At 34.4% G+C, this 27,836-nt stretch overlaps 1 protein-coding gene across 1 annotated transcript in view; it reads right to left on the bottom strand.

Moving 5' to 3' along the window:
* The window catches only part of LOC150110507 (uncharacterized), a 163,967-nt gene extending 137,280 nt beyond the window's left edge, over nt 1-26,687 (bottom strand). The window contains exon 1 of the mRNA XM_090394302.1: nt 26,127-26,687. Within this exon, the coding sequence (XP_090250428.1) occupies nt 26,127-26,604 (478 nt within the window). The 5' untranslated portion in view covers nt 26,605-26,687. The remainder of the gene's footprint in view (nt 1-26,126) is intronic.
* Between the last annotated feature and the right edge of the window lie 1,149 nt (nt 26,688-27,836).

Consider the following 27,836-nt stretch of genomic DNA (forward strand, 5'->3'; position numbering starts at 1 on the left):
ACTTACAAAGATCAATTTCTCATCAGATTTCACAAGATGAAGTCAAACACACTTACTCGTATTGAAGCTTCTTATATTTTTATTTAAATTTGCTGGAATAGTATCATAATAATGAAACTGAAAGGTGAACGATGCTGTTTTAATAAACCATATTAAAATAATGCAATTTTTAGGAAAAACACCGTTAAAAATAGTTAGGAAAAAATGTGTATGACTCAGACATTTTTTATAATTTTAACGATTAATGACACTACTTTGGTGCGTTTTTTCAAACATAATTTTTTTTAAATGAAACTTAAACAGGTGCTTATTGAAACACACACACACACACACACACACACACACACACACACACACACACACACACACACACACACACACACACACACACACACACACACACACACACACACACACACACAGAGAGTATAGTTACTTATAACAATAGTTATACATAACTATTGTTATAAATTGTATTATCTTCTCTTCTACGAAAACGCATGCGCGTCAAGAGATGCTCATTCATAGCCTTCATACATCCTGCAGTGTGTTCTAAACATAGAGATACGAACACGTCAATAAAAGAGGAGGCACAGCCAATTAAGCTTTAGCAGGAAGGATGTAATAAGGAAGGAAAGAGAAAACAGGACTTGTCAAAGAATAGTGCTAATACCCCTCTTCTTTTCAATATAGCTAGCTAGGATTCGATATATCATAACGCTTCCACTCTGTTTACACAATACTAACATTGTCCCATCGCAGTGGAAAGTGTATAATTACGTTAAACTAGTCAAGTGTTTTAGTTAGGGTGCAGAAAACAAGACATGTTTTAAGTTACATTTATGCTTAAGCAATATTTAAACATGTCAGATTTATCAAAGTACTCGTAAACGTCATATTTTATACTTGAAATACTTGTTTTATACTCAACTATCCATTTTCGCGTACTGCAGTACTCTTGACAAACGATAAATCACTTGAAAAGACAAGTAGAAAGCAAAGTAGAGTTATACCTGTAATACTAGTAGATCTTAGTATAGAATTTTCATATTATAAATACGAGAGAGCCTTTACAAGCGAGACTACAATATTAAGTATTATTGTGCATGTATTTCAGAGATCGTTTATGCATACATTTCTACAGTGTATCAGAAAATGGTTTGGAAAGTATACAACTGTAGTTAATCACCAATAGCTGATTAAAATATTCACAAATTTATATTCAGATTCGAAATTATTTTATTACGCTTTTCCGATAGAATCCCTAGTATCGAATTTCAATATAGAAAGCATCAAACCCCTTTCCCATTCATAAAGAGAGAAGTTTGTGTTGTAATCTCATCCACGCATGATGTATTTAAAGATTAAAAATAGAAGAAAAAAAAAGAAGACCCTGCGAGTGTCCAATAATAGCTTTCCCATTGTTGCCATCGGTCTCGTCTGCTACTGTATTGACGAAAGGCGCAAAATTGCTGAGGCAGAACTTCTTCAGCATTGAAGTCGATAAAAAGAGATTAAAACATAATACTTGTGAAGGAAGCAATTCTATCGCATAAAAACCGATAGTTGTCACAAGTTATCATGTATCGTACTGCTATTAGTGGAACCCCGACTCTAGAAATAGCTTAACAATGTACTTTTTTCTATTATTTTTCCAATCCTATTCATTCGTTTAAGAGATTTGTAATACTGCTATACGAATGAGCCATCAATAGGTTTAAATAACTTCAGTTACTATTGTTTCATGCTTTACAGTCCAATATGATAAAATAATTAATGCAATTAGTGCAGTCTATTATGATTACTTATAGTTAGCCTGGATAGATCGCAAATGTGATGAATTAAACTGATAATTTTTTATCTTTTTGTTCGAATATGAACTCATGATCACTTTTAATTACGTTTTACATGTAATAACTACCATTTTAAAAATAATTAAAAAAATTTTTTTAAAAATTAATTTTAAAAATAACGAAAGGTTGTAAACCTATAGTATAAACCTATAGTACATTAGTAACGTGGCTGAGCTAAGGATATTTTTAAAAATTTATTTATTTGTTATATTTTGTTGATTTATTATATAATCCTCACCCAGAAATTCTTTAGTGACCAGTACGTATTTTTTTACTTTGGTACGTATCCGCAGAGGCGTAGCTAGCGTGGGAGGGGGGGGGGGGTGCTGAACTTTGAACCTTTTTGAACTTTTGAAGTTAATTCTAAAATACATTTCGAGAACTCATTTCCAAATATTATAATACTACTGCGAATTTTCCTCATAAGTGCTGCAAGTATTGCTAGTTGTGAGAGGAGTTTTTTAAATAAAATTGATTAGGAATTACCTACATTATTATGAAATAGACTTCGTCAATATCATCGACGATTTTGCTAACAGAAAAGCAAGAAAAATAACATTTTAGTATGTTGAAATTAAAGTTTTACTTCAAAAATAAACACAGTGTTTTAATTTATTTCCCTGTACGTCGTTTTGACTTTTTTGTAGTATTTTTGGTGTATATTGAGAGGGGCGGCAAACTCAAGGACCGCCACGAGCGGCAAAAGCTCTAGCTACACCACTGCGTATCCGTCTTTGAAGTGCTTACACCACTAATTTATCGTCCAGTGTGACAAACATTTCACCCAGTAGAGAAGAGCCGTCTGCGATACATGTCACTTCGCATGATGACATTCTGAGATCTCAAAAGACACAGTGTTTCTTTGTCTGACATGAGAGACATTACAAGAGAGATTCCGTCCTGGAATGTCATAAAAACTAATGTGGTGACAAATGCTAGAAAAATTAAGGGGAGAAAAATCAGAGTTTATTCTTCATTCTGAAATGTCAAATAAAAATGATTGCTTTGACTTATCTTCCATGCACTTTAAATTCATCCAAAACGAGTTCGTAATCCACCAAATGGACTACGATCAACATCTTGCACAACCTTACAAGTGCCACGTGTACCATTTAGATCAAAACATAAAAGATTTATTACTCATTCCAGACGTTAAGGTCAATTATGTGCGTAGCAGATATTCAGTCATTAAATGGATTACAAACATCTTTATCTAGGATCTATGACCACCCAAATCTCATTTTGTTAAAGATTAAAGGCCTCACATAACTTCCCGAACTACAAACCAAGAGATAGCTCTCTAAACTAACGGCCTCTTATTAGGATGGATTAAAGGGAAAAAATTGAACAAATAGGACTCTGTTTGCCAAGCATAATGTATATGTGCTTACTTGATAGTATCATGAAGGATCATAGATTTTACTAACACTACTGTATAAAGGTCGGCTTTTATTGAAGGCTGGTCTTCCTATTTTTAGTTCGCAGCCTCTGGTTTACCCTTCGTTACTCTTTCTTCATCATCTGGACAGATTGACCTCATTTAACTGATACTATCCTAACAAATTACCTCAACATATCTGACGTAATTGTTAGGTCAGACAACATAAATATCTTAAATGGTTGTAAACTTCAGGGGTTTTCGGCTGATTTCCTAGTGCGATGATTGCGCCACCACCCATCAGGTAAGCCTTCGCGACCTTGAGCAGTAAAGGTGAAGGGGGGAGGAACAGAGGGGAGGAATGTGGTTATAGTGCTACCATTGGCAGGGTTAGTTCCGCTACATAAATTTTAGATTCTCTCTTCTTTCAAGATACTGTTGTTTGACAGATGTATCTACGTGCATAAGTTTTAGTTTTGCTTTTCTAGTTAACTTTAAGTTAGTTTTTTTTTTTTTTTTTTTCTTCATTACCGATAAAACTCAGCCAAGCGTATTTTGCAAATTCTAATGTCAGTAGAAAATAAACAACTGTTATTTGAGATTATTTATTTATTTATTTGAGAATGTTGTGGTAAGATAATGTGAGATGTTTTGTGTTACTGCGTAGAAGTTTAGGTCTTTTAAGAAACCAGACAATCCACTTCACAGGCGACCAATAAAATTTAATTTTCATGTCTCATAGAGATATCTAAGGTAGATGTAAGTACCAAGGAGGTTTGGCAATCGCCCAATGATGTCACCCTGTGATTTATCTGACAGAATCCTCATTTCTAAAGAATAAAGACCTTCAATATCCAAAAATCCTGAAATATCTTACAACTAGTACCAGGACGTGCATGTTAAAGTTCAATAGGAACTACTTTCCCATTATTTTGTTTGATTTTACATTATTTCCTCCATCTTTTTTTTTAGATACATTTTGTAGAATGCATAAGTAGTTTTCTTTTATGGCAATAAGAGAAATAATGTGTTATCTGTTTGCAACATTACAACAATAATAAACATGCAATACTGAAAACAGCATTGGAAATTGAATCGAGTTGGAAACCGTGTAATTATGCAATATAAACTTAATTTTAATTTTTAACTATGAAACTATGATATACGAGTACGTCATAAAAGAACGATACTTTTGCATTCTACGAACGGCATCTAAAACAAAATTATGTGCAAATATGAATGAACAATGAAACCCTTATTTTACACTAAGTAGAAGATGATTTTATCGTTCAGTGCGAGACCATCTTTGTTTATCGGAAGTCAGAATATTTGATAATTATATAACTATGCTCTCATGTCCTCTACAGCCTCCAATAACTAAGGTAGTCTCTCACCGAGCGATAAATATCATTTGTCGTCTAGTGTCTATTTCTGTATGGTTACATGTACTTCGCTAGTTGGATGTATTTTGATGAAATCTAAATTAGTCAAAAGTTAGCTTATCGAACTTATCCTAAAACTTAACTTATCCATTTAGTGCAAAAATAACCTTTTTTTTTTTTTTTTTTTTTAAAATCGATCCTCGGTTCTTAAGTAACGGCTTTCTGATTAAAGTTCTAGCTTGAAGTAATTCCTGATTGACTGAAGTATAATGGATAAAGCGTGTTTTTGCTTAAACTTAAATAAGACTATAAATAATGGTGAACTCAGAAAAAAATTTAACAACGACTTGGGGAAAAAAAAAAGGAATAATAAAATGCAATACTGAAAACAGCATAGGAAATTGAATCGAGTTGGAAACCGTGTAATTATGCAATATAAATTTTATTTTAATTTTTAACTATGAAACTATGATATACGAGTAGCAAAATAAATACTGGATGGGATAAAAAAAATGGAAAGTTATTGGGAATACTACAATCTAATAGTGATAAAGTGAGATGGAATACATAATTAACTATATTTTATTTTCATGTTGATGTATGGGCATCTTGAAGTAATAAAATAGAGTTACTTTCTTTTTAAAGAAAGTAACTATAATGGTTACATGGTATGTTGTCTCACATACACACACTTAGTAAATATATTTATTTACTGAGCGTGCTTGTGTGTCTGTTAGATTTTTTTAACGTCATTCTCTCCCAGAAAAGTTGGAAAAGCTAGAACACTTTTAAAAGTATTAGTAGTCTAGTTGCTTATCATATCAAACTAATCGCATTCTATGATTAGTTTGTCTGTTCAGAAAAAGAAAACCATGCCATCCACTTATAAGACCGGTAAACTCGCCTTGAGTTCCAAAATCATAAATATTTTTTGTTTTGAGATGAGATCGGAATCTATTCTGCCTCTTTCTAACGAAAAACAGGCGATTTAATAAAGAGTACTACATTTATTACATTTACTACATTAATTCTTGGAATATATTTCCCTAATTTTATCAAAATCCTCATGTTATTCAGTATTTACAGATGAATAGATCCTGGTGAGGCGCACGCTGTGCCCTCTATTAAACAAACAACCACAGAGCAACATCGTTGATCTTTATCTGTAAAAGTCAGTTAGTGGAAACTTATCTTTACAGCTAGTAATTTATTGTCAGCATTTCCCCTGCTCGAATAATTTGCAATAAAGCAATGGACATTGATGTTTAAATAAAGCAATGAATAATTACAAATAACACATTTTTCACGTATAAGCAAGGAGTTTATACGCACGATCACATGGGTCAGCAGAGAAGAGACTGGCCTACGGCTGCAGGTAGGAATGCAGAATAAAAATGTCCAGACGACTATAACTCGACGGGAGATGGGGCAAAAAAGTGACTTTAGGCAAGAGTAAAAGTTGAAGAGGCATTTCAAACTCTCTTGCGCTATGTGCGGGCGTATGTGTGTGTGTGTGTGTGTGTGTGTGTGACCTCAATTCTCTCCGCTTGACCGCAGGCAAGTGGTTTGGGACTAGCGTTGATAACTTTGAAGATATACGTATGCAGGGTGGTAAAGATCCCAATTCCGCAACATCTGGGCTTATTTCCATCTCTGTAGACACCCATCATGTATATGAAGACCGAAGAATGAGCTAAGTACACAAATGATAAGTCGGATGTCTGTTGTGATGTGATGAGAACGGGAGAGGGAGGCAGTGACTCTAACGAACTTCTCTTGTCTTAGTAATGGTTTGTTTCTTGAAGGAGGCGGAAGAATGTACTGGATTGCATCACATCGAGTTATTTGTTTGCTAAACTGGAGGAATTTACTAACCACATACAACATTCCGCGCTTTGCTTTTATGTGTGGATGATAAAGAATGCTTGTAATGTTGGCTTCAACTACAGACAGGAAGTAGGCGTGGGAGTAGCTGCTAGCATGAATGCCGATATGAAACCGAATACGCGTTCTGCTTTCAGAAACATTCATTTAAAAATAGTTTTTACAATTGAAAGTCTGTTTTTTGGTCAGCATTGTATACTGGACATGTGATCTTTTCGGTTGGTTAGTTTACTTTGTGCTATGAATCGAAATAGCTGAAGAAAATTGGAACAGTGCATGGAGAGTGTTAAAAAATGCACCCCAAACGATGACGGTATACGGTAAATGGCTCAAAGGATATGAAGTTTAGTCTCTTTCAATGTTGTTATTCAACCGATGGAAGCATCGATGGAAATTCGAGGTTTTTTTTTTTTTTTTTTTTTGAGGAGGGTCGAAAAGTGGCTTTGTCGAATTTCGTTTTTTTATGACCTCATTGCTAACAACTCCACGATGTTACACAATTACCAGGAGAACAGAAACTGTTTTGCATAATTCTAATTAGGAGACGCTGGCCGACAACGAAGTGTTATAATTTTCATTTCAGGTACTTGAACAGATTTTATGTGTAGATGCAAGCTAGTAACACGATATGTTTCTTGTTCGAAAGCAATATCGATTGTAACATTTAATTTTTCTTCTGAAATATAGGACAGTTGATTGTATTCGATAATATCAATTTGGAATTATCAAAACCAGAAAACAAACAGGCACTTAAAACCGCCACTGACTAGTTTGCGATACTGGTTAAAGATGAAGACATGTGACCAGCAAAAGAAAAACAGAGAAATGCTCTTCCAGACAGATGAAAAGAGCTTGAAAATATATAATCTCCACCTTGACAACTGACATAGGAAGTTATTTATACCGCTAGTGTTTTCACTGAACAGCGTCTCGCAATTGCGGATTCTTACACATGCCCAGAGGGCAATATAAATCTGAAATTTCCAGACACTCCTTTACCAAACTTTAACACTTTAAGAAAATCAACAAACGATTTTCACCCAAAATATACTAGTAATATTACGAGGATAGTCATGGGATACTTTTGTCACATACAACTAAACTTCGTTTAAATTAAAGATACCAAGAAATTATATACTTGGTTTAATCTTTATCCAAGTGTAAGCAAACAAAGTTTGCGCCTGAAGTATTTTCAGGACTTGGGCAACTCGTGGTAAAGGTGGTATGACTTCACATCACTTGCCTTAGTATTCCATAATGCAAAGTACATCTCCTTGCGGACATGTATAATGTTATGCATTATGGGAAGGGTCACTACCTGGACCGGTTTTCCTGTTTAAGTGCTGGGTTATCTTTCCAAAAACTCGTGCACTCACTCAGATCACCCAACAATGAGCGACCTGAGTGATCATTTAACTCAGCGGTGGCTCTGCTCAGTGAACAGGCTCCCTTACCACCAAGCAGAACCGCTCATATTCCAGGAGAAGCATCAGCCAAGGAAGCCCTAATACAGGCCACCCCAACGGATCCAAATTCTTGGATGCTCAAAAGCTCCCCAAGGCAAAAAAACTTAAGGGAGGAAAAACTCTGCTCCCCCGGAATCAAACCACAAACCGGTTTCGACCTTCATTGATGTCTCATCAGTGGGAGCCAGACCCAGAGGTGATAGTAAGGTTGAAGTAGTGCATCATATTTTCATATACGAGTTGCCAAAAGGTGTCACACCTCATTATTATAAAACTCTGGATTAGAAATAGAAGTTGTTGGAAGTTTTTCCACTTGGTTATACTATAAGTTAAAGATATCAAGAAATTATATACTTGGATAAAGGATTAAATCAAAAATATAATTTCTTTGTATCTTTAATTTATAGTATAACCAAGTGGAAAAACTTTCAACAACTAAACTTCGTGACCCAGTGAAAAAAAAATATTTTTCCTCACAAGGCCCCTTATGAGGAAAAATATGCATTAGGATCCTCTCACTGACGTCATGAACTATTATAGACATTTTCATCTGAAACTGAGGCAGACAGTCCCGGATAGAGATGGCATGGATTTCTCAAATGCAAAACAGCGATCAGCTGACCAAATTTCAACGCAGACTTATTCCCATAGTGAAATAGGAAGACTTTTTTTTTTCAGAAAGAGTACAGACTTTCCTTCCAGCCACAGTACCATACTTATTGTACAAAAGTATTCCAAATACTTTTATGTAATATGTGAAATACTGTACTTTATCAACGGTAAAACAACCTACGTTGTTTAAATGTATTCAGCAGAAGTAAGTGTTAACTGATTAGCATACCAGAATATAATGCATCGCGAACGACATTTATGATTATATATTGTGACTCAGCAGTTTTTGATTCTGAGAAAGAAGGAAAATGTTTTAAATCATAAAAATGAAATGTGTTTCTAATCATTCTGAGTAGACTACAGTTTAGTATATTCTTCGGCAAAAATCGAAAATCATTCAGTTCGTTCTAGGTTTTATACAATAATTTAAGATTCATGATACTGTTATGTAAAACACAGAATTTTACCCATGTGCGAATAAGAAATTGGAACTATTCTGTCATCATGTCTTTGAATAGAAAAAAAAGCCATCGCACAGTCAACAGAAGTTTGAACTCGGCAGTTCAAATTTTTCATTTTAAAAATTGGTCTCACCAAAATAGTTTACTAAATAAAAAAAAAAGCCAGTTTTAAATTAACAGCAATCTTGACAATTATGGTACGTCTGCAGACTATTTTTATCATTTATTTAAAAATGTAGAAGTAAAGAAAATACGGGTCCGTTGTTATTTAAGATCTTGTTTTCGATTAATTCTTAAGCAGTATTCGCTGGCCTGGTTGGCACACCCGCTCTCCAACCAACAGGCTGAGGGTTGGAATCCCACCGTATGTATGGATGTCTGTGATTGTTATCTTTAGATGGGAGATGAATTTCATCGTCCGGTGTGGAGACCAAAAGTGGCTTTTGGCCTCCACGCCGGATGCAAGAGTTTCCTGACTATCCAAAAATAAATGAAATATAAAATTGATAAAAACAGAAAAAAAATCTCTAGCCCACCCACCATATAAAAATGTACTGTAGGTTTACTAATAACCTTTTGTGGGTTGGAACAACAATTGAAAAAATGTCTTTCAAAACTGTTCATGTAAAATTTTTAAAGCGAAATATTTTAGGCATAAACTGATAAAATTCTGTTGATGGCCGTTAAATTTGTAAATTATATTGACATTCTGCGCTTCATATTACATAATGTGATTTTTTCGTCTACTCTCTCTCTCTCTCTCCAGAAATCCTGAAGAAATTCGCACGGTATATACTCGTTGCTGAGGGCAAAGACACTATAGTCGTTTTTCAACCCGTATACAAATAAATAAGCATAAGTTAAGTTAGTTCGGAAATCGACTACCAACAACAGAAGTCACGTGAGAAATACCCATTGCTCAACTTAACCAAAGTGGCTTTCTAAAGAAAAGGAAGACAGAAAATATCCGTTCAATCTGACTCACAAATCTATTTTATTATTTTACAATTATGGAACGCCACTGAAGAAATTTAAAGTAGAAGAAAAAAAAATCAAGTATCTTATCTTCTGTTGTCATATCTGATATCAGCAGGAGAAGAAGACCATTAGAATATGGTATGCGATCAAAGAGAACTAAATAATTATGAAATAATTCTGTATTGTGGAATATAAGAGAAAAATATTTCCTTTTATATTTTCCTCTCTTACAGTATGGAATTCATGTAGGATAGTAAATATTCATTAGAATAAAATCTGAAATGAATTAGGGCAATCCTGAGGAAATGATGATCTGAGAATGACAAAAGTAAGCATTGTAAAACACGCGCGCAGGAAAAAAAAAAAGATTTTAACATAGGGCAGAAAGAAGCGAACTATAATGTTGGGACCTCAAGCAAAATGATGAAAGTTTACAGCATAATGTACCCCCCCCCTCTATAAACAGGTTCCATTGAAGCTATTTTATGTTGTAGTAGTCATTGTTTTACATAATGGGATTTAAGAAGATCGTATTCATTTTCAATAATTAAAAATAGCAACAGTAGTAGTGACAATTATTTTAAATCCACATCTTTCACTTTTCAACACAACCCCTTACACACAAATAACTTACGAATAATGAAATAGCATTAAACATTACAATCAACTGTTTATAGCAAAGTGTTTTTTATTTATTTTCTTTTCTATTAGGACTGCTGCCTTGGTCTAATGATAAGCCCAGAACAACGTAGTTGTTCATGTGATAGCTGCACAGCAAGAACTTCAAACCATCATCTGAACAACATAAGATGTAATTTATATGAAAATCTCTAACCACTAAACATTGGATCCTCTAAGAAGAATTTATAGGAAAATTCTTTAAAAAGAAGGCAGTAATAACGAAGAAGAAGAAAAAGAATGACGCATTATTCAAAATGTTTTTTCTGTACTAGTTTTAATTTATGTAATAACGAACATAGGACGTTAATACAAAATCACAACCACCGATTTTTTTTCTTTAACTAATCCTATTTCATGTTTGTTTGTTTTTTAATTGACTTTCATTCTTATATATTTCGTCACTAAGCAGGCCGAACTGAAAAATGTAAAAAAACGCAATTATTTTTCTAGAATAACTATATATACTGAAATATTGTAATTTATATCCTTCATTCAAAAGAAATACAGCTTGAGACTGGTTGATCCTTGGATATATTAAGTAGATTTCTTTCCTTTACTCGATCAGTTCTTCAAAACATTGTTTTGATGCTCTCAGGATATTTGTATGAACGTTTTTCTTAGAAGCTTATTATGGAAGACAATATAGCACACTTAACGAGACTTTAGCAAAGTTTCGTCTGTATTATTCAAATTGCTTGTTACTAGAACTAATATTTGATTCTATTTTAATATGTATATCTAGCATCCGGTAAGCTGGTTTATTTCTTCTTTTTTCGCTGAAAACGCTTAAGGCTTCTGTTTCATTCACCCCATTTCCTGTACGAAACAAATGCAGATCACAAAAGTTAACTAGTGCACGATTATTCGGTGTGTTCATTCTCTAGATCTTGTTCTTTAAAGTAATCACTTTACACAAATAGATCATTTATTTCATGTGACTTTCCTTTGTTATTTTGTGCACTGATTGCAGAATTTATTGTTATCAGTTTTAAAAATTGAACAAGACCTGGTTAATGAGATTGCTGAGTAATCATGTGCTGGTTAGTAGAGTTAAGATCGCACGATAACCATTGAATATACAAATTGGAATAGACGAGGACCAAGCCAGTAGAGATTTCAACAATAAAAAAAATCCTCTTCCCATTGATATTTGATTTTAAATTGGCACTGGTTTGATAAACATAATTTCACACAGATGTAGTTTTAGGACAGAAAGAAACGAGAACACCGGAACAAAAATTCATTTATTTCAAAACAGGAAGTTTGAAATTTAATATTCTCTCATAAATATACCACAATAGACTTCAACGGTACGAAACAACCGTAGAGCTTTCTACTTATGACAGCACAATGCAAGCTCAGGAAAAAGATTCGATCCATATGATCGCCCAGTTATGACCATTTTTTTTTTTATCTCACATTGTCACAGTCCACAGTTCTTTGCTGCTTGCTGTTTTATTCTGATCTTGACCTCACTGTTTAGTGATCGAAGATGATGCAGGTAACAGGAAGCTAAAAATGATAACATGTTGCTTTATCGATCATTTAAGTTATTATGAAGAGATATCTATCTTGAATTCCTCAATATACAAAAGCATAACACAACTAATTTCGTGCCTTACTAGTCCTTTGGAGCAAGCAATATACGCTAAACTATCACCTATTTTGTTTATCCCCCCCCCCCCCTTTCCAAAGAATATTTGGACCAAAAGTTGGACTCTGGTGTAGAACTCTAAGAATGATGATTATCTTACTACTCGACTATAAATGGCTCAATAATTTCCTTTTAACGTGACATGAAATATTTACTTCATAGTCGTCCCTTCTTAGTCAAGAAACTGTATTATATAGTGAGATAAAAGAAACGTGAAATGATAAGTTAAATTATCAATATTAATTGTAGTTTCAATTTAATATGGAAATATTGCTATTTAGATATGATAATTAGGCACCCAGTTAATACTAGCAAGCAAAACAGTACGTCTTTCATAAAAACTTAAAAATGATTCTGTGTGTTGTCTATATCAAAACATATGTGTATATACAGTAATAGTCCTGATTTACGCTCACGCGTTGACCCACCGTGTAGGCATTCGTAACCGAAATTCTACGGAATAGGACACATTCTGGAATACGGAATATTCCAGGATGTGTCTTATGTCTGACATGTGTGTGTTTACGGGGCCGGTTTGCCTGTTCTCAGGGAAGAAAAAAACCCTACCTCCGTATGAGACCGGCTAATCCACCTTTCGTCGAAAGAGACGAAATAAAGGTTTCACGTCATACACGGGAATCGAACCCAGGTCTTTCGAAAGGGCTTCGTCTATAACGACTATATCCCATATTCAACTCAATTTTAAATTCTATTCAGTACCTTTCGATCTTATTCGAATTATATTTCTACCTTTAATTTAATTTTAATATTATTCGAATTTCGAGATAATTCGTTATTCGATTCCATTGTGTACTGCTCATCCCATGCATTTCACAGTATTAAAAAAAATGCGCATAAGCACCAGTAAGACCGCATCCAAATAGGAATCTCGTGAACCGAGCACGGCATTTCATTCAATATGGATCCTCCCTTTGCTTCGTGCACTGAAAAATGAAATGTGTATTCATAGACTACATCTTCTTTTCCCTCCCCACCAGCTTTAGGGATGCGTGACAAGTGTCCCGGTTGTTTCTCTTTCTTTCTCTTTTTCCCTCTGTTCTTTCTCCCCCCCCCTCTTTTTCAGCTTCGGTTCTGCACGCGATGCGTCACCACATCTGGATAAACGCTCCAACGGTAATAATGCTGCTTATTTCAGTTATACAGTCAAGTTGCAATCTGATATGAAAGTTGTCATATTACAGATGAAACGGGAATCTTCGAAATTAGTTTCTTCCTCTAAGATAAGACTGTCCGTTTAGAGAAGTGTCTTACGAAATGCAAAATTTAAAACAAAGACAAAATAAAATGTTTTTTTTTCGAAACTTTTCAGATATACCATTTTAAACAGAGTTTAAAAGCTTTATAATAATAATAACAACAACAACGACAATAATAATTACTCTTATTTTGTTGCGAACTACAAATTAGAGATTTTAATACCTAGTCCAGATGGTAGTAAAAAATTCAGAGTTATTTAATATTTTGGAAATAATCATAGTGCAGAATGGGTTATGGACGAATGGAATAATGCCATTTTCATTAGGAATGTGTTTTAAACGTTTTTCTTTTAATTATTTGCTCATTGTCTAAATTATATTCCTGCACCCTTCCACCGTGGACATGCATGTTTGTGATTGTCCTACAAACTTTGCGTGGAAAGGAAATCTGCGACCCTACCACTTATTCTAGCAGAAGACATCATTGACAAAACCATACGGCATCTACGGACGTCAAAGGTGGAAATTTTTTTTACCGTTTTATACACAATCAAAGGATAGGTAATTGCTACCCAAAGACACAAGAGTCTACCTTTCTTTTTAGATCACCTACGAGTAATTAAAGCAATCGCATATGGAGGTGGAATTTTTTCCTGAAAACTCTGGTATTTCGTCTCTCAAAACAGGCAGATCGATCCCGTCAACACACACACACACAATGTACTCGCCCTTAGGGATGAAATCAAAGCATTTATTTTGTTTTATTCAACTTACTTTAATTAAATTTATCAAAAATTACATTTATAATAATTTTTTTTTCTAGAATGCCATAAATTAGTTCTATAATTAATTTAAACTCTTTTAGTATTAAATTTATTCAACCACCTCCTCAGTATCTTACTAAAATGTATATATTTTCAACGCCCCCCCCCTCCATTGGAGTTAAATCTCGAAAGAATACGAACACTATCTATAATCCTTCGAGGATGCAGTGCATTTTTCTCCGCAAGGCAAATTACAAGAGATGAGATCTTTTGTGAGTAAAATTAATATTAAGGTTACAAATTTCATTACGTGTTTTTGTTTTATTCTCGTAGCTTCCAGTTTTATGTTACACCAATAAGGAAACTAAATCGAAATTCCACTTCTTTACCTCGAATGTTTTAAGACTTCTCTTTTTATTGATCTCGATAGCGAACAAATGTGCTGCTAGTTCAGCTCCGGGATACGAATAAGGAAATATTCGTGCCTCAGTTAGATAACTTTTATTCGTTTTCTGTTCCCTGAAATTGTATTTGATGACTTCATTCGTAGATATTCACATCACGAACAACCATGCAACATCATACAAAACTTAAACGCGCGTAGCCTCCCTTGTACTTATTCTTTGCAGATTTAGATAGGGAGACGTAATCAGCACGAGGTCTAAACAATGAAGGTGGAAACGTAGGGAGTCGTGTCGACAGTTACTCATTTCCTTGTGTGTGTGTGTGTGTGTGTGTGAGATTATCACAAAGTAAAGTGGTGGCTGGGACTCTTATCTCGTGCATTAGCACACGACATTTACTGAGAAAGTCAGTGCAGGTTAACGACAACGCCCGTCTTTAGTTAAAATTGAACAAATGACAGTTTACTTTTCTTTAATTCAATGTTCGAAATCAGTGAAAATAATTTTCTCATTTCTGTATTTACAAGGAAATGGTGGCATGCGAGAATGTTAAATGATGCAGAACTCATCTATTTTACCATATTACTAAACGATCTTTGGGTACGAGATTAGTACAGGTGATTATGTAAGAAGCTATCAGACGTAACACTGCAAGCCCTCAGGCAAGAAGTTGAGAAATGGAAGTCTGGCTGTTTATTAACAAACAATGGTTCTGAGTGACCATTAACAAGAAATGACGGAGCGTAAACTTCAACTAGTTTCAGAACATCGTAATTATGTGACTTGCGAAAAAAAAAAGCAAAAAAAATGCACAATGCAGATCTGATTTTTGTTGACTTTTTCCCCCCTTAATGCAGCGCACGTGTGCGTGATTTTTTTTTTTTTATTTTTATTTATTTTTTTTTTTTTTATATATAGGAACTTCATATCAAATAAAAACGTATCAACCAATTTAAGGTGTATGAATTATAACCAAACTATTGAATTTCAACTCACTCAGCATATTGATTCCTGAAACTACATTATTTGCAAACGATGTAGCTTAACAAACTGTCTCTACAGTATTATTAATGCTAATTATGTTATTTAGATTTTGATAAAGTGGTATGGAGTGATCGTAGAGTGGACTATAGTAGGATGACTGCCAGGAAATCTTTTGAGAACATCCTTCAGGTGCAATGAGTAAATATAAATACGGAAATATTTTGGAGGAGAGCAGATAAATATATGAGCTATTTCATTTGAATTCAGACCTCAATTGAACGTTGATCTGACTCTGACTTCTCTCATTAAATTCCCCATTACCGTTCTCCAAAAAAAGTAAAAAATTCGTGGATGTTTATGAGGCAAAATATTTATCCTGTTCTATACAAGTTGATACGCTTTTCTTTTCCAGCCCAAAACTTTCTCTCTCTCTCTCTCTCTCTCTCTCTCTGAATGATCTAATGAGGATTATTCTTCTGGAGATCAGTAGAAGCCTGTTTTGTACTTAACAACGTTTTTTCCCTTTCTAAATGAGTCTGCTATTATAGTGGTGTATACTTTTTGGAATTTAAAAGACTAGTGAAATGCTGGCATATATTATTTATATTCTGTGTGTCTCTCATTTGATTTCATGCAAAATCAGAGTGTAGTGTTTAAGAATTGATGTAAAAGCTCAGCAGCATAAAACTGTTAACTACGGATATTCCAAGAATCTTCGTATGTCAACGAAATGACTCTTTCTACACATACATAAGTTTACTCTCAGGTAATCACACATAAACATACACACACTAGATCGTAAGCGTTTTGGATTGAAAGCCACACCCTCCTGTCAAAAATGAAAAAAAAAAAAGACCTGCTTCCCGACAATAATCTTCATTTATTTAGTCCTCCTTCTACTCTCATTGCTAACTTGCTTACTTCCTTATGCTTATCACCTGACAACAAAACTCGAATTTCTAGATCCCCCAAGCGATCAAACTACTTCTCAGCACCTTTTTCGTCTTTTTTTTCCCTTGCCTGTACTGGGGTCATGTCTGTCATCTATTTATTGTCAACACAGCGGTGGATTGCTCATTTCTAGGGTTATTCTTTCCTAGCCCTCCCCCCTCTAGCACCAGAAGGGAGGGTTACGTCATGCCACCCTGCTGATCCTGATAATTAAGTTGATCAACCTGTTTGGCGACACATGCGCCGACTTAGTTCCCTGCGCGACAGTGCAGTCGATTACCCGAGCACCGAAAATATATCGATGACAAAAGACCCCTATTCGTGATTCAAGTGCACAAAGGAGGGCGCGTGTTTTGAGAATTCATATCGCGAACAGGGAATGAAGAAATCTGGATTTTCAAGATTTTTGTTCTTTTTTTTTTACCGACTTGGGATGGAGGGCATCCGTTGACTAAGTTGGCAAACTGGCCTGCGATAAATATAATGACATACCGTAAATTTTCTATTACAAATTTGAAAGTACTACACAAGGAATATGCTTACGATGGCTCCAAGGTCATAACGTGTTTGAGAGAACATTTTGCTATGTTCGTTACATTATTAAATGATTTTGATATTAATTCTTAATTTTGAAGAGATAAAGTTTTCCGCGAATTACTGAATTATTCATGTGTTTCAAAACAAGCAGCCTGTCTACAAAACACTAGAGTTCTTCTGACATAGTTCCTAGAGTTTCGAGACAAGATAATTTTCGTTGTCCTTTTATGCACATTATTGATGAAATTTTAAAGAACTTACCATTATCTGTTTATTGAGCTAACGTTCTTGATAGAAAAGTTCATTCTCACGAACGATTTTGAATTTTAAGTTTTAAACTGAAAAAAAAATGCTAAATTGAAAAATATTGCAAAAATGTGCATGCCATCATTTAATTCACTTATGCGAGAATAAGGTTCTGTTTAATAAAGAAAAAAAGAGAGACGGATGACAGGAGAATCAGTAGATTCCATGTTTCCATTTAACTTCAAGCATCCAAGTAACCCATTAAACTTGCAAACATCATTCGAAGTCTTGCAAGACGTCGTTTGACGACGTATGGTCACCCCCTACCTTATTTGGTTTTGGAAGCGAAACCTTCTGCTAGAAGAAGTGGTGAAGTCGGAGATGCCCTTTCTATCAAGAGTTAGTAGGATAATCACAAAAATTCATGCGCCTGGCGGGATTTGAACCCGCAGCCCTCTTGGGTGGAAGCGAATACGCTAACTACTCGGCCAACCAGGCCGGCAAATGTCATTAATAAACTTAATAATTAAGTTTAGTTATGTTTTTTTTTTTAGTTTTATGATAAATATTTTCTCATAGAATATATAAACTAGAGTTTTATGAGATCCATTGTTTATTTTATTCATTTAACCTTCCAAAATATGATATCAACTATCGATATTCTGAAGCACTTTCAATTACTAGCGCGTGAACTTAGAGATTAATATACACTGTAGGTAATAATCATTCCATTCTTCGAGAACATTTGAGTATTTTAGTAATATATAGTAAGTTAATGCGACATCACATTCAGAACAATTAGCCTTTTCAATTCATTGCATTTAGGATAATCAACCAGTTCAAAGTTTGCCAGATTTTACAGAAATCTGGCAAACTCTGAACTTTATTTGTATTTGACGAAGACTCAAGTCTTGCGACAAGTTCAGCTTAGATGCGCCTCCCAGTGCACATTCGATTACAGCACTCACTTTCGTTGCAAAGGTGTGGATATTCAGTTCCAGTCGTAATAACAGGGAAACCTTTTGTAAGGGCTATTCGATTGAAGGCAACCAATCTCATACGGAAGCGGAATGGTTTTTATATTCCGCATTTCTAGGTTTTAATCCCACATAACATGAAATCCTGCAAGGAAAAACGAATATTATACTCTTGTCTCATAGCACAAGACCGGGTTGCCAGGTGTCCTTAACTTGGTAGTGAGATTGGTTTTAAGATGAACAAAAAAAAGTAGAACGGGCATTGTTTTTATGTCCCCCCTCACACACACAATCTAGTCTATTTATCTCCTAGTGTCAATAAAGTAAAGTGACCACTAAACCGTTTGCTTGCATAATCTGGCAACAGTCTGTCCAATGCCACGGAATTAATATTATAACAGCTTCGTTTGTCAGTGATGATGGCGAATGGTGTCATGGCACACATCATCTTAATTATTAGTGGGCAAAGGAAATCATTCTGTAAAGGGGAAAATTGAATTTGGAAACCTCTGGCAGATACGCAATTTTATAAATTAATTTTCTTATTTTTTTTTTTTGAAATCATGCTGAAATTATCCATGTTTTAATATACACGTGACACATATAATAATGTCTTCTTTAAGACATGCTTATATGTTAAACGAGAAGTGCGATTCAAACCCAGATCATTCTGACTAAAGGGCACAGCTGTTCACACTGCACTACGTAATGACAGTTTAATTTATTTGAATATTAATTTTATAATGGTGATGATATTTAGTTCGGTTGATTTAATTTTCTTGTTTATAAAAAATGATAGTTTTATAAAAAATCTAAAGTTTCAAATATAATTTAGAAAAAAAAAGAAAGAACTGCATTTGTTTCCATTCAAGATTTATATCTTTTCAGTCAGTGAACTAACAGGCAAAAATGTTTAAGATATTTACCACAGAATAGATGAGAATTTTGTTTAAAGAAAGCAATCCAGCTTTTGAAGTAAGATATATATGTTTAGGAGTATTAGTTAACAAAAACATCCAAACTGCAAACTCGGTGGCATTTAACAAAATGTCAAGACAGATATATCTCTGTCAATCACAGATGTCAATGATAGCTCAATTACGAAATTCATTTACTAAATGATAAGCAGTTTACTGGAAGGCATGAAATGCACTACCTCGTTTTCGAAGTTAGGCAATGACGGAAAATAATTATCTAAAAGTTAATAATCTGAAAGGCGGTGATTGACACGGTAACCTCGTATACTATCCGGAGTGTGGGTTGTTGCAACAGCAAGAATTAAGCAATCATCTCCTAGTGGCAAATTTCATGAAGTTAATTTAATGAGAGTTATTTTCATTGCTATATAGCATCTGAAAAGTATGGTAACATGACCTTGTATTGTGAAAACCGAGTCAAGGCAGTGGTTTGTGACTTTTTTAATTAGGGTTCTTATATTTTTAGTTCTTGATTTTTTTATCACCTTCTCGGTGGTTTGATTTTTCACAGATATAAAATGTTTTCACCGATTTGAGATCCGAGCAATGCCTCTTTTGCCCAAAACAAACAATACGTATCATTTCTACTATTGTCTTTCTGAAGAGTAACTGCATTGCTTAAAAAATTATAACTGTCAGCGAATCACTTTTTTTTTTGAAACTTTGAACACTCACTGTGAATCTAATAAGAATCTTTAGCTTTTGTAATAGACTAATATCCTGTTACCATGACTATAATTTCATGCCAGTTTCTTTACCTACAACCAATTCTTTGACCAAAAATGTGCATTGACAATAAAATTTGAGCTTACCACTTTAAATGTCTCCCATAAGTCAATACCACAGTAAACATAAGAAACAGAATTTAATAGAAAATAAAGTAATAGGAAAAAAAACGCCAAACAGCAACAGGCTTTGGTTAATTGAAATAAATAAAGACTTAAACCACTACCCTCAACTATAAGACTGCAGTGTAACTATTATGTAGACATGCAGCATTTTTAAAGACAGAATTCGTGTTATTTATGAGTAATGAAATCTATTATAAAATACGACAGCAATGTAAAGATAAACAATGAGATAGCAAAGATAAAAAAAAAGCCAAAGAGCATTTAGAAATGGACTTAAAAGCTTAAACTGAAAACATTGGTTCCGTATTTTACAAAACAGACAAACCAACCAGAGAAGACACACGCCCTTAACAGACATAATGTACAGATATTTTTAGTTGCTTCGGTCTTAAATAACCAACCCGACTTTGATCTCTGTAAAATAACCCTTTTTTTCTCGCTTGAACATTCTCCGATCTCTTACGAATAGATCAAAATATGCGCCTTCAACTCCATGTATATGTGTGGGTGTGTATCAGGAAGTTAGGTAATGTGCCGAGATCTGAACATTACCCAACTTCGTAAGCTAGTTAACGGCATTTCATTTCCATCAGAGACATATTTCTTGATATTACTATTACTAATGTTAATAAAATAGTATCGCATAATTCTAAAAATAGTTTAGAGGTTAAAATGAGTGTTTGCTATGACATAATGGAAACATGTCTGCGATGAAGTAGCACCTGCGATCAGTCAGATAAAAGTAGTCATAATATTCTTAGAGAATGCGCAACATGTTTTAATGCATCGTAAGTAAATCACTCTCATTTTGCTGGAATATGACTCAATACAGTATTTTAGTTATTTGGTTTTAGAGTTATAGCACCTGCTCCTAAAGGTTTATTGCTGCCCTTTTAAAGGTTACATTGCATATCGGTTAATAAGAAAAGGCTGTTGAAACAATTCTTTCTTCATTATCATCTACTTCATCTAGTGTCACTATGATACCAGCATGTCCCAGTTTCTATCAAGTACAAGGAATTTTTTCTTCGTACCATGAGGTGCTTTCTGATCCCTCTCCTTTTGTACCCCTAAGAATGTCTGAGAAAAATTTTAATATTCTCATTTGAGTCTTTTAGAGCCTCAAATTAGTTTATTTGTTGATGCATTATTTTGCAACTTCAACCAAGAGCATGTTAACAAAATTGTTTTTCAAATTTATTTCTATTATTATAATTTTTAAATTTTTACTTGATGTCACTGATGCATGACATAGAAATTTCTTGTCTTTCTTTTTTCCCCCCATTTTTTGATCCACCATGCATTTAGAATTCTTTGTCGCAAGTTGGGCGAATATAAATTTTGTATTTTAATCAATAAGGATAGAAAAAAAATCCATACTTTTTTAAAACAAGGCAAAAGCAAATTAACCATTGTACGGAGAAACAGACGTTCGTATATCGATTGTTAAATTATGGACACTATTCCCACATTTGCTATGCATAATCTCGATGTGCTCTGTTAATGGAAATGTGATGTACTGTCTCTAGCAGGACTTGTCTTATCTTTTTTTCTTGATAGACGTTTTCAAGTTCCACTGACCTAGTGGTCGTGTAGAATGTTATTGAACCCAATATTAGAGGCCAGTTGGAAATCCAGAATACTTCAGTATTGTTTACTATCGGCTGGATATCGAACTAATTATTTTTGAAGAAAGCGCCTTGAAAAGTTTCAACCTACAGCAATTAAAAAAAATGCTTTTTAAAAAATCTTATTAATTGTCACTTCGTTTTTTAAGTCGAAGTCACATTACAGTTTATATACGATTTGAAATGTATTTGATGTACCCAAGACGACGACAAGACGACCACAGAGGCGAATCAAGCGGGTATCGGACCTGGTGGTAGCCAAGGGCCCTCAGCTCGAAGGGAGCCCTGAGCGTCAACTTTCCCAAATGTAGAAATTATTTAAAAAATGTTTGACTATTCATATTTTCAATTCATGGAGAGAAAGAGCTTTCTCTGTATTAAAAAGGGTAAAAAAACTACCTAAGAAGTACGATGGAACAAGAAGTACAGAACAAGAAGTATTAAATAACATCGATACTTCGAAAATGATGAATTTGCTAGAGAAAAATCGAACAAAAACTTTATTTAATTTTTTACTCCAACTTAAATATATTTCATTTTTTCTTAAAATATTTTATTATTTTGTTGTAATTTTAATTTATATATATTTTATGCCTGATGTTATTATAAAGAAAAATTTATTGCAATGTTTTGAAATAAAAATATTAAATCACATATTATGTGTGTTTAATTTTTTGTTATAGTGAAGCCCTAGTTCTATTTGTAGTGTTTATACATATATAAACACTTTTTAGGAGCCCCGTAATTTTATCGCGTGGGTTCTCCAGCAACTGCCTTAATCTCATCACTAATGTAATATAATAATTTCTGACAAGAAAATCGTCAACAATCATATATCAAATCAATGCGTTAATGTACGCTAAGCACAAAATAAAATGAAATATTATGCTCAAGTCATTAGTTCAAAAATGTGCATTTTATAACATGTGAATATCCTGATGTCTTCAGAATGCTGATTCCCAGATCATTACATAAATATGTTATATACTTTGACTGTAGTAGTGTTGCGATTAGGGAAAAAAAAGGAATGTTAAACTTCTAAACCAATTCTACTTTTATTGTCATAATGCTCAGATAAAAAACAATATACTTCATTAACATTAAATATTTAAAATCATTTCTAAAACTATTTATGAAAATCCGATATTCTGCTCCATGAGTTACGTTACATATTTGGTCATTAATATTGTCAGATATTTTAATTATTTATGGAAGTCAAAAAAAAAAAAAGAGTGATTGTCAACACTTATTACCTAGAGCATATTGTCATACAAGGACATTCGTGATTTAAAAAAAAAAAACAATGTCTGTTTTGAAATGTTACTTTGAAGTTTTCAATGAATATCATAATCGCAATCCATTAGAAATTAAATTATAAACAATGGCTCATTAAAATATATTTGTTTAATTTCCCTTGCACATAAAGAATGTTTCAGTTAAGTTTAGTAGGTTTTTACATGCTGCACAGGTTACGTCACTTGCACATTGTTTAGATACTGCGTGCGAAGTTAATACTCCCCCCCCCCATACAACAACCGGAAATGAGTAGTCGTACTTCATATGCAAGAATGAATTTTTGCCTAGCTTTACATAAACGTAATTCATTTTATAGGAACTGATAGATTTGATACTGTTGCTTATAAAGTGCCATAGAAATTCCTTCGTATAATATATATCACTTAAGCACTGGATAAGATTTCTGAATATTTGTGTACATTTAAGACAGCGATTTCTCCTAATAATTGGCAAAATCTAACAAAACTAAATTATCTACAGGTACTCATCAAGGTAATGCAAAATTAAATTGACCCATTTTAAGCTTGCTCTAAAATGAACTCTTTGAAATGCCCCAATGGGTATTAGCACTTCGTAGGGACTTCTGTGAGGAATAATTCCAGTGCTGCCCTTTGAAAGAGCGCATGACCAAAACAAAGACCCAACAAGTAGTTGACATATACGTCATTTAACATCACCGGTGACCTTAATCATTTTAAAACTTTAAAACAGACTCTTGTTGAATATATGCCACAGGCATATTAGATAGAAGATCATTAACCTCTTTATAAGGGACTACTGAAAGTTAATGAAACGTAATTGCTTGCTACATATTAAAATATCAGAATTCATCCATTCTAGAATATGTTGCCGTTTTTAACAGAGTTTTTTTTATATGTCAGAAGTTCAATACACTACAAAAAATTAGGAACATTTTTATATTTGAATTGCTGTGCTTTGTCAACATTAGAATACTTAATAAACAAAAAAGTGTGAGTTTTTATTTGTCCTAATTTACTTTTTTATTCATCAATAAAATGAAAAGGATTTACGAGTTTTAAAGTTTGCTATTAAAGTGTGCTATTTCAATTGCTATTACAACTTAATAGCAATTGAAAATCCGTCTGTCATAATGAAATATCAAAGCAAACATTCATGAAAAACAAATACTCACAACTATCAATGAAATGCCACATCACTATTAATGTTCCAAACAGCCGGGGAAAAAAAAAACACAAATTCAAGAACGATTCTAAGCTTTCACCCATTTCACTGGTAAAGTATCATTGTCAACAGAAACCGTGCGTGATTCTTGCATGAAAATACATTTCATTTTATTTTTTATTTTGAAGAGGTGGAAACCTCAAGCCATTCATCGGTCTATTTAATAGCATGTGCTGTCTAACCTGATGTATAGAAGACGTGACTAGATCATTCGCTGGTTGGTGATCCTGTATTTTTATGTGGAAATGAGAGCAACTCCTAGCGAACGGATGCGGTGGAATGTGTGGAATGTTCTTTCAGACAGATGATCATATATTTGAATGCAAACATTTAAAAGTCCTTAACGAATAATGTAAGATTCTTCGTAAGTATTGGATCATCAGTATAATAAAAAAAACAATCCTATTCATTTATTTTGCTAAAAAAATAACATAACTTTCTGTGTCCATTCATTAGAGGGTGTATTAATGTATCCCCCCCCCCAAAAAAAAGGATCACCAAAAGTATCTTTCATAGCCTGAACTACAAATGAGAAAGAGACTGCAGTCTGCGAGAAAGAATCTATCTTGTTCAATCTATCTTTTAAGGATCAAAATAGAATTTAGTTGGTCGGTTGTACGAATTCAAAAGCAATTAAGGTTATTCTGTTAAAGCAATTAAATCCTTTCTATTAATTATGATGTTCTCCAGCCGACTGGCCAATTTTGAAACGAAATTTAATACACCAACATTGATAAAATATAGCTACAAAATGGAGGAAAAATTTTGCCATCTCCGTAATGAAATCGCCTATCTCATCTTCATTTAAAATTAACAAATCGGGTGAAGTACGACATTATCAGACATAATATAGTTACTTAATAGACATAGTTGCTTTGTCATATTCCGACTAACCAGATAAATCCTACTATGATTCTTAAATATCTATCCAGCACCACGTTAAAAAATTCATTGAAATGTAATGCGACTGGGTTTTGTAACAGTTACATAGAATGACAATGCATACCGCTACAAAATCTGGCACTGAATTTAAAACAGCTTGACTTTGCAGACTAAGATAACCAAGTGTTGCAGTTTTTATTACAAGAATATCCTGACTATAACAATCGATATCTACCACAACACTAAACCGTTAAAAGTATGTATCTCACTAGTGATTTATGTTTTCTATTTTTTTTTTGTTAAATTCGTTATAATATTCGATTGACTCTATTATAATAATATAAACAACTCGGTCTAATTCCAACCAAAAATTGAAAGCTCAAAATAACTTTATGTATCCAATGCAGAACAGTAAAGATATTTAAAACGAGTCCATAACTCAGCAATGGGAGTCAAAGTCTTTAAAACTACAATAGGTACAAACTGTTCGAAATCTCATACATATGTTTTATCATGTCACATAAAATATTCGCCTTCCCCCCCCTCTCACATTCACCTAACATACAAAAATTCATTAACATCGAAGATGAAATATGACTTCGAATTCAAGAATCACAATATCATGTGGGATGGTAGCTTCTCTGCACGGCTATCTACTATACATTTAGGTGATGCGGAGAAGCAACCCAAAGTTGCGTATTATTATGTTACACACGGTGACACCGGACAACCATTTTTAAGTTTCAGTTCAATTATTAGACCATGTTTCGGAGAACACGTGACATCCTTCTTCTGAAGTGGTTAAACATAAGTAGACGTTACAACAAGACTGCTTAATAATTTAGGATGGAAGTACTTACCCATTTTCTGGATTTCGTAGCCCTGGGGCGGTCTGAGAACTCGCCGCGCCCATGCGGATCGGATAATTTCCAGGGAATAATCAGTACTGGCAACCAGAAGAGTATACGGCTGAATGAAACCTTTGTACTCCAAAGTACACGTGCTCTTCACCAGGCATGGGTTCCAGAAGCACTCGCTGTTTTCGTGCAAGAAACTCTGAAAGACCACGTAACCATCTTCGATGGAGGTCTCGTCGTCGTACGGTTGTTGCTCTCCATTACTCGGTGGACCGGGTCCCGCCGGTGTCGAACTTCCCTCCAGGCTAGCGGACGAAGCTCGCACGTTGGTTCCGACGCTTGATCGGCTGGCAACGCCGAGCGCGGGGCTTCCATCTCGTATGCTGTCATTGGTGTCCTCGATGCGTCGCAAAACGATGGCCAAGCACTTTTTCGTCACCGTGTGTTTGTATTTTTCTTCTGGAGCTGGTCTCGGAGACATTTTACTCAGACTGACCTTCCGGTGACAATGCTCGTGCTCTTTGGCTATCCCCAATAATACACCTGAGCCACCATTATCTCCGACTCGACACGCGAGTAGACTGATCGTGTTTCCTTGTTCGGCAGCTAACGCGTGAACTTCACCTGTTCGCAGCGCCTTCAAACGGAAATCTCTCGTACTTATGACGGATTTTTTTTTTCTTTGCGTTTCTCGTGACGGCGACATCCCTATTTTGTTGCTTTAATTATGCGCGTTTGCTTGTGCGTGTATTAAGTGGTTTAATTGTTGAGCGGAGAAAATGTACGGAGATCAGAGGTTAAGTATATCACGGCGAAATCACTCTTTCAGAGAGGTGTAATTATGTTGCGTTAAATATCTCGATATTAGTGACGGCTGCACTGACCCCAATCTATTTAGCTCGTCCGGCTATTAAAACAAGCGATGATGTGGAATTATTGGTGTATAGATGAAAACACGCCCGCCACATAAATCATGGAAGCGAAGTATAAAAATAAATAACATCCTCTTTTGAGCGTCTTTCTATGTTATAAAACGGAACTTACCGAGCAGTTATTTTATATACATCAATCTGATTTATTATTTGACCTTGACAGCAAGCAATATCTAAGAACACTGGATACGCATTCATTGTATTATCATAATTATTGTTATAATTCTACCGGTATTTTCCTTTTTCTAGTTCTATAAGCTTCAGCTACATGAGGCCACTTATAGAAGCATTGAATGAATTGATTCTTCACGCCAGCTATAACAAATGAGATTACACTGCTATGAAAACGAATCACGAGCGTCACCATGACAATAGTTTTCGAATGTGAAAACCACATCATTTATTGTGGTGCAAGTTCTACTTCTCAGCCAGCCAGCCAACACACACACACACACACACACACACACACACACACACACACACACACACACACACACACACACACACACACACACACACACACACACACACACACACACACACCTTTCAAACACTGATAGTACTTGTGAATATGTACTAACGTGAAGAGGCTGAACACTGACAAAGAGGATCATGTCGAGAATTTTAAGGATTTTAATGCTTTAGCCAATAACTGTCTGTATCTATGGACTAGTGTCGGAACTTTCTCTTCAGTAATTTGGATTATCTTTAACTCGTTGAGTCGCAGATTTTACAAGGTGCCTAAAGCATTCTTCAGGAATGTTGGCTCATGCAAACTCTA

This window comes from Typopeltis vanoorti, chromosome 1 (genome assembly GCF_054136105.1).
Source record: "Typopeltis vanoorti isolate ZY-2024b chromosome 1, IOZ_Tvanoo_1.0, whole genome shotgun sequence".
NCBI classification, from domain to species: Eukaryota; Metazoa; Arthropoda; class Arachnida; order Uropygi; family Thelyphonidae; genus Typopeltis; species Typopeltis vanoorti.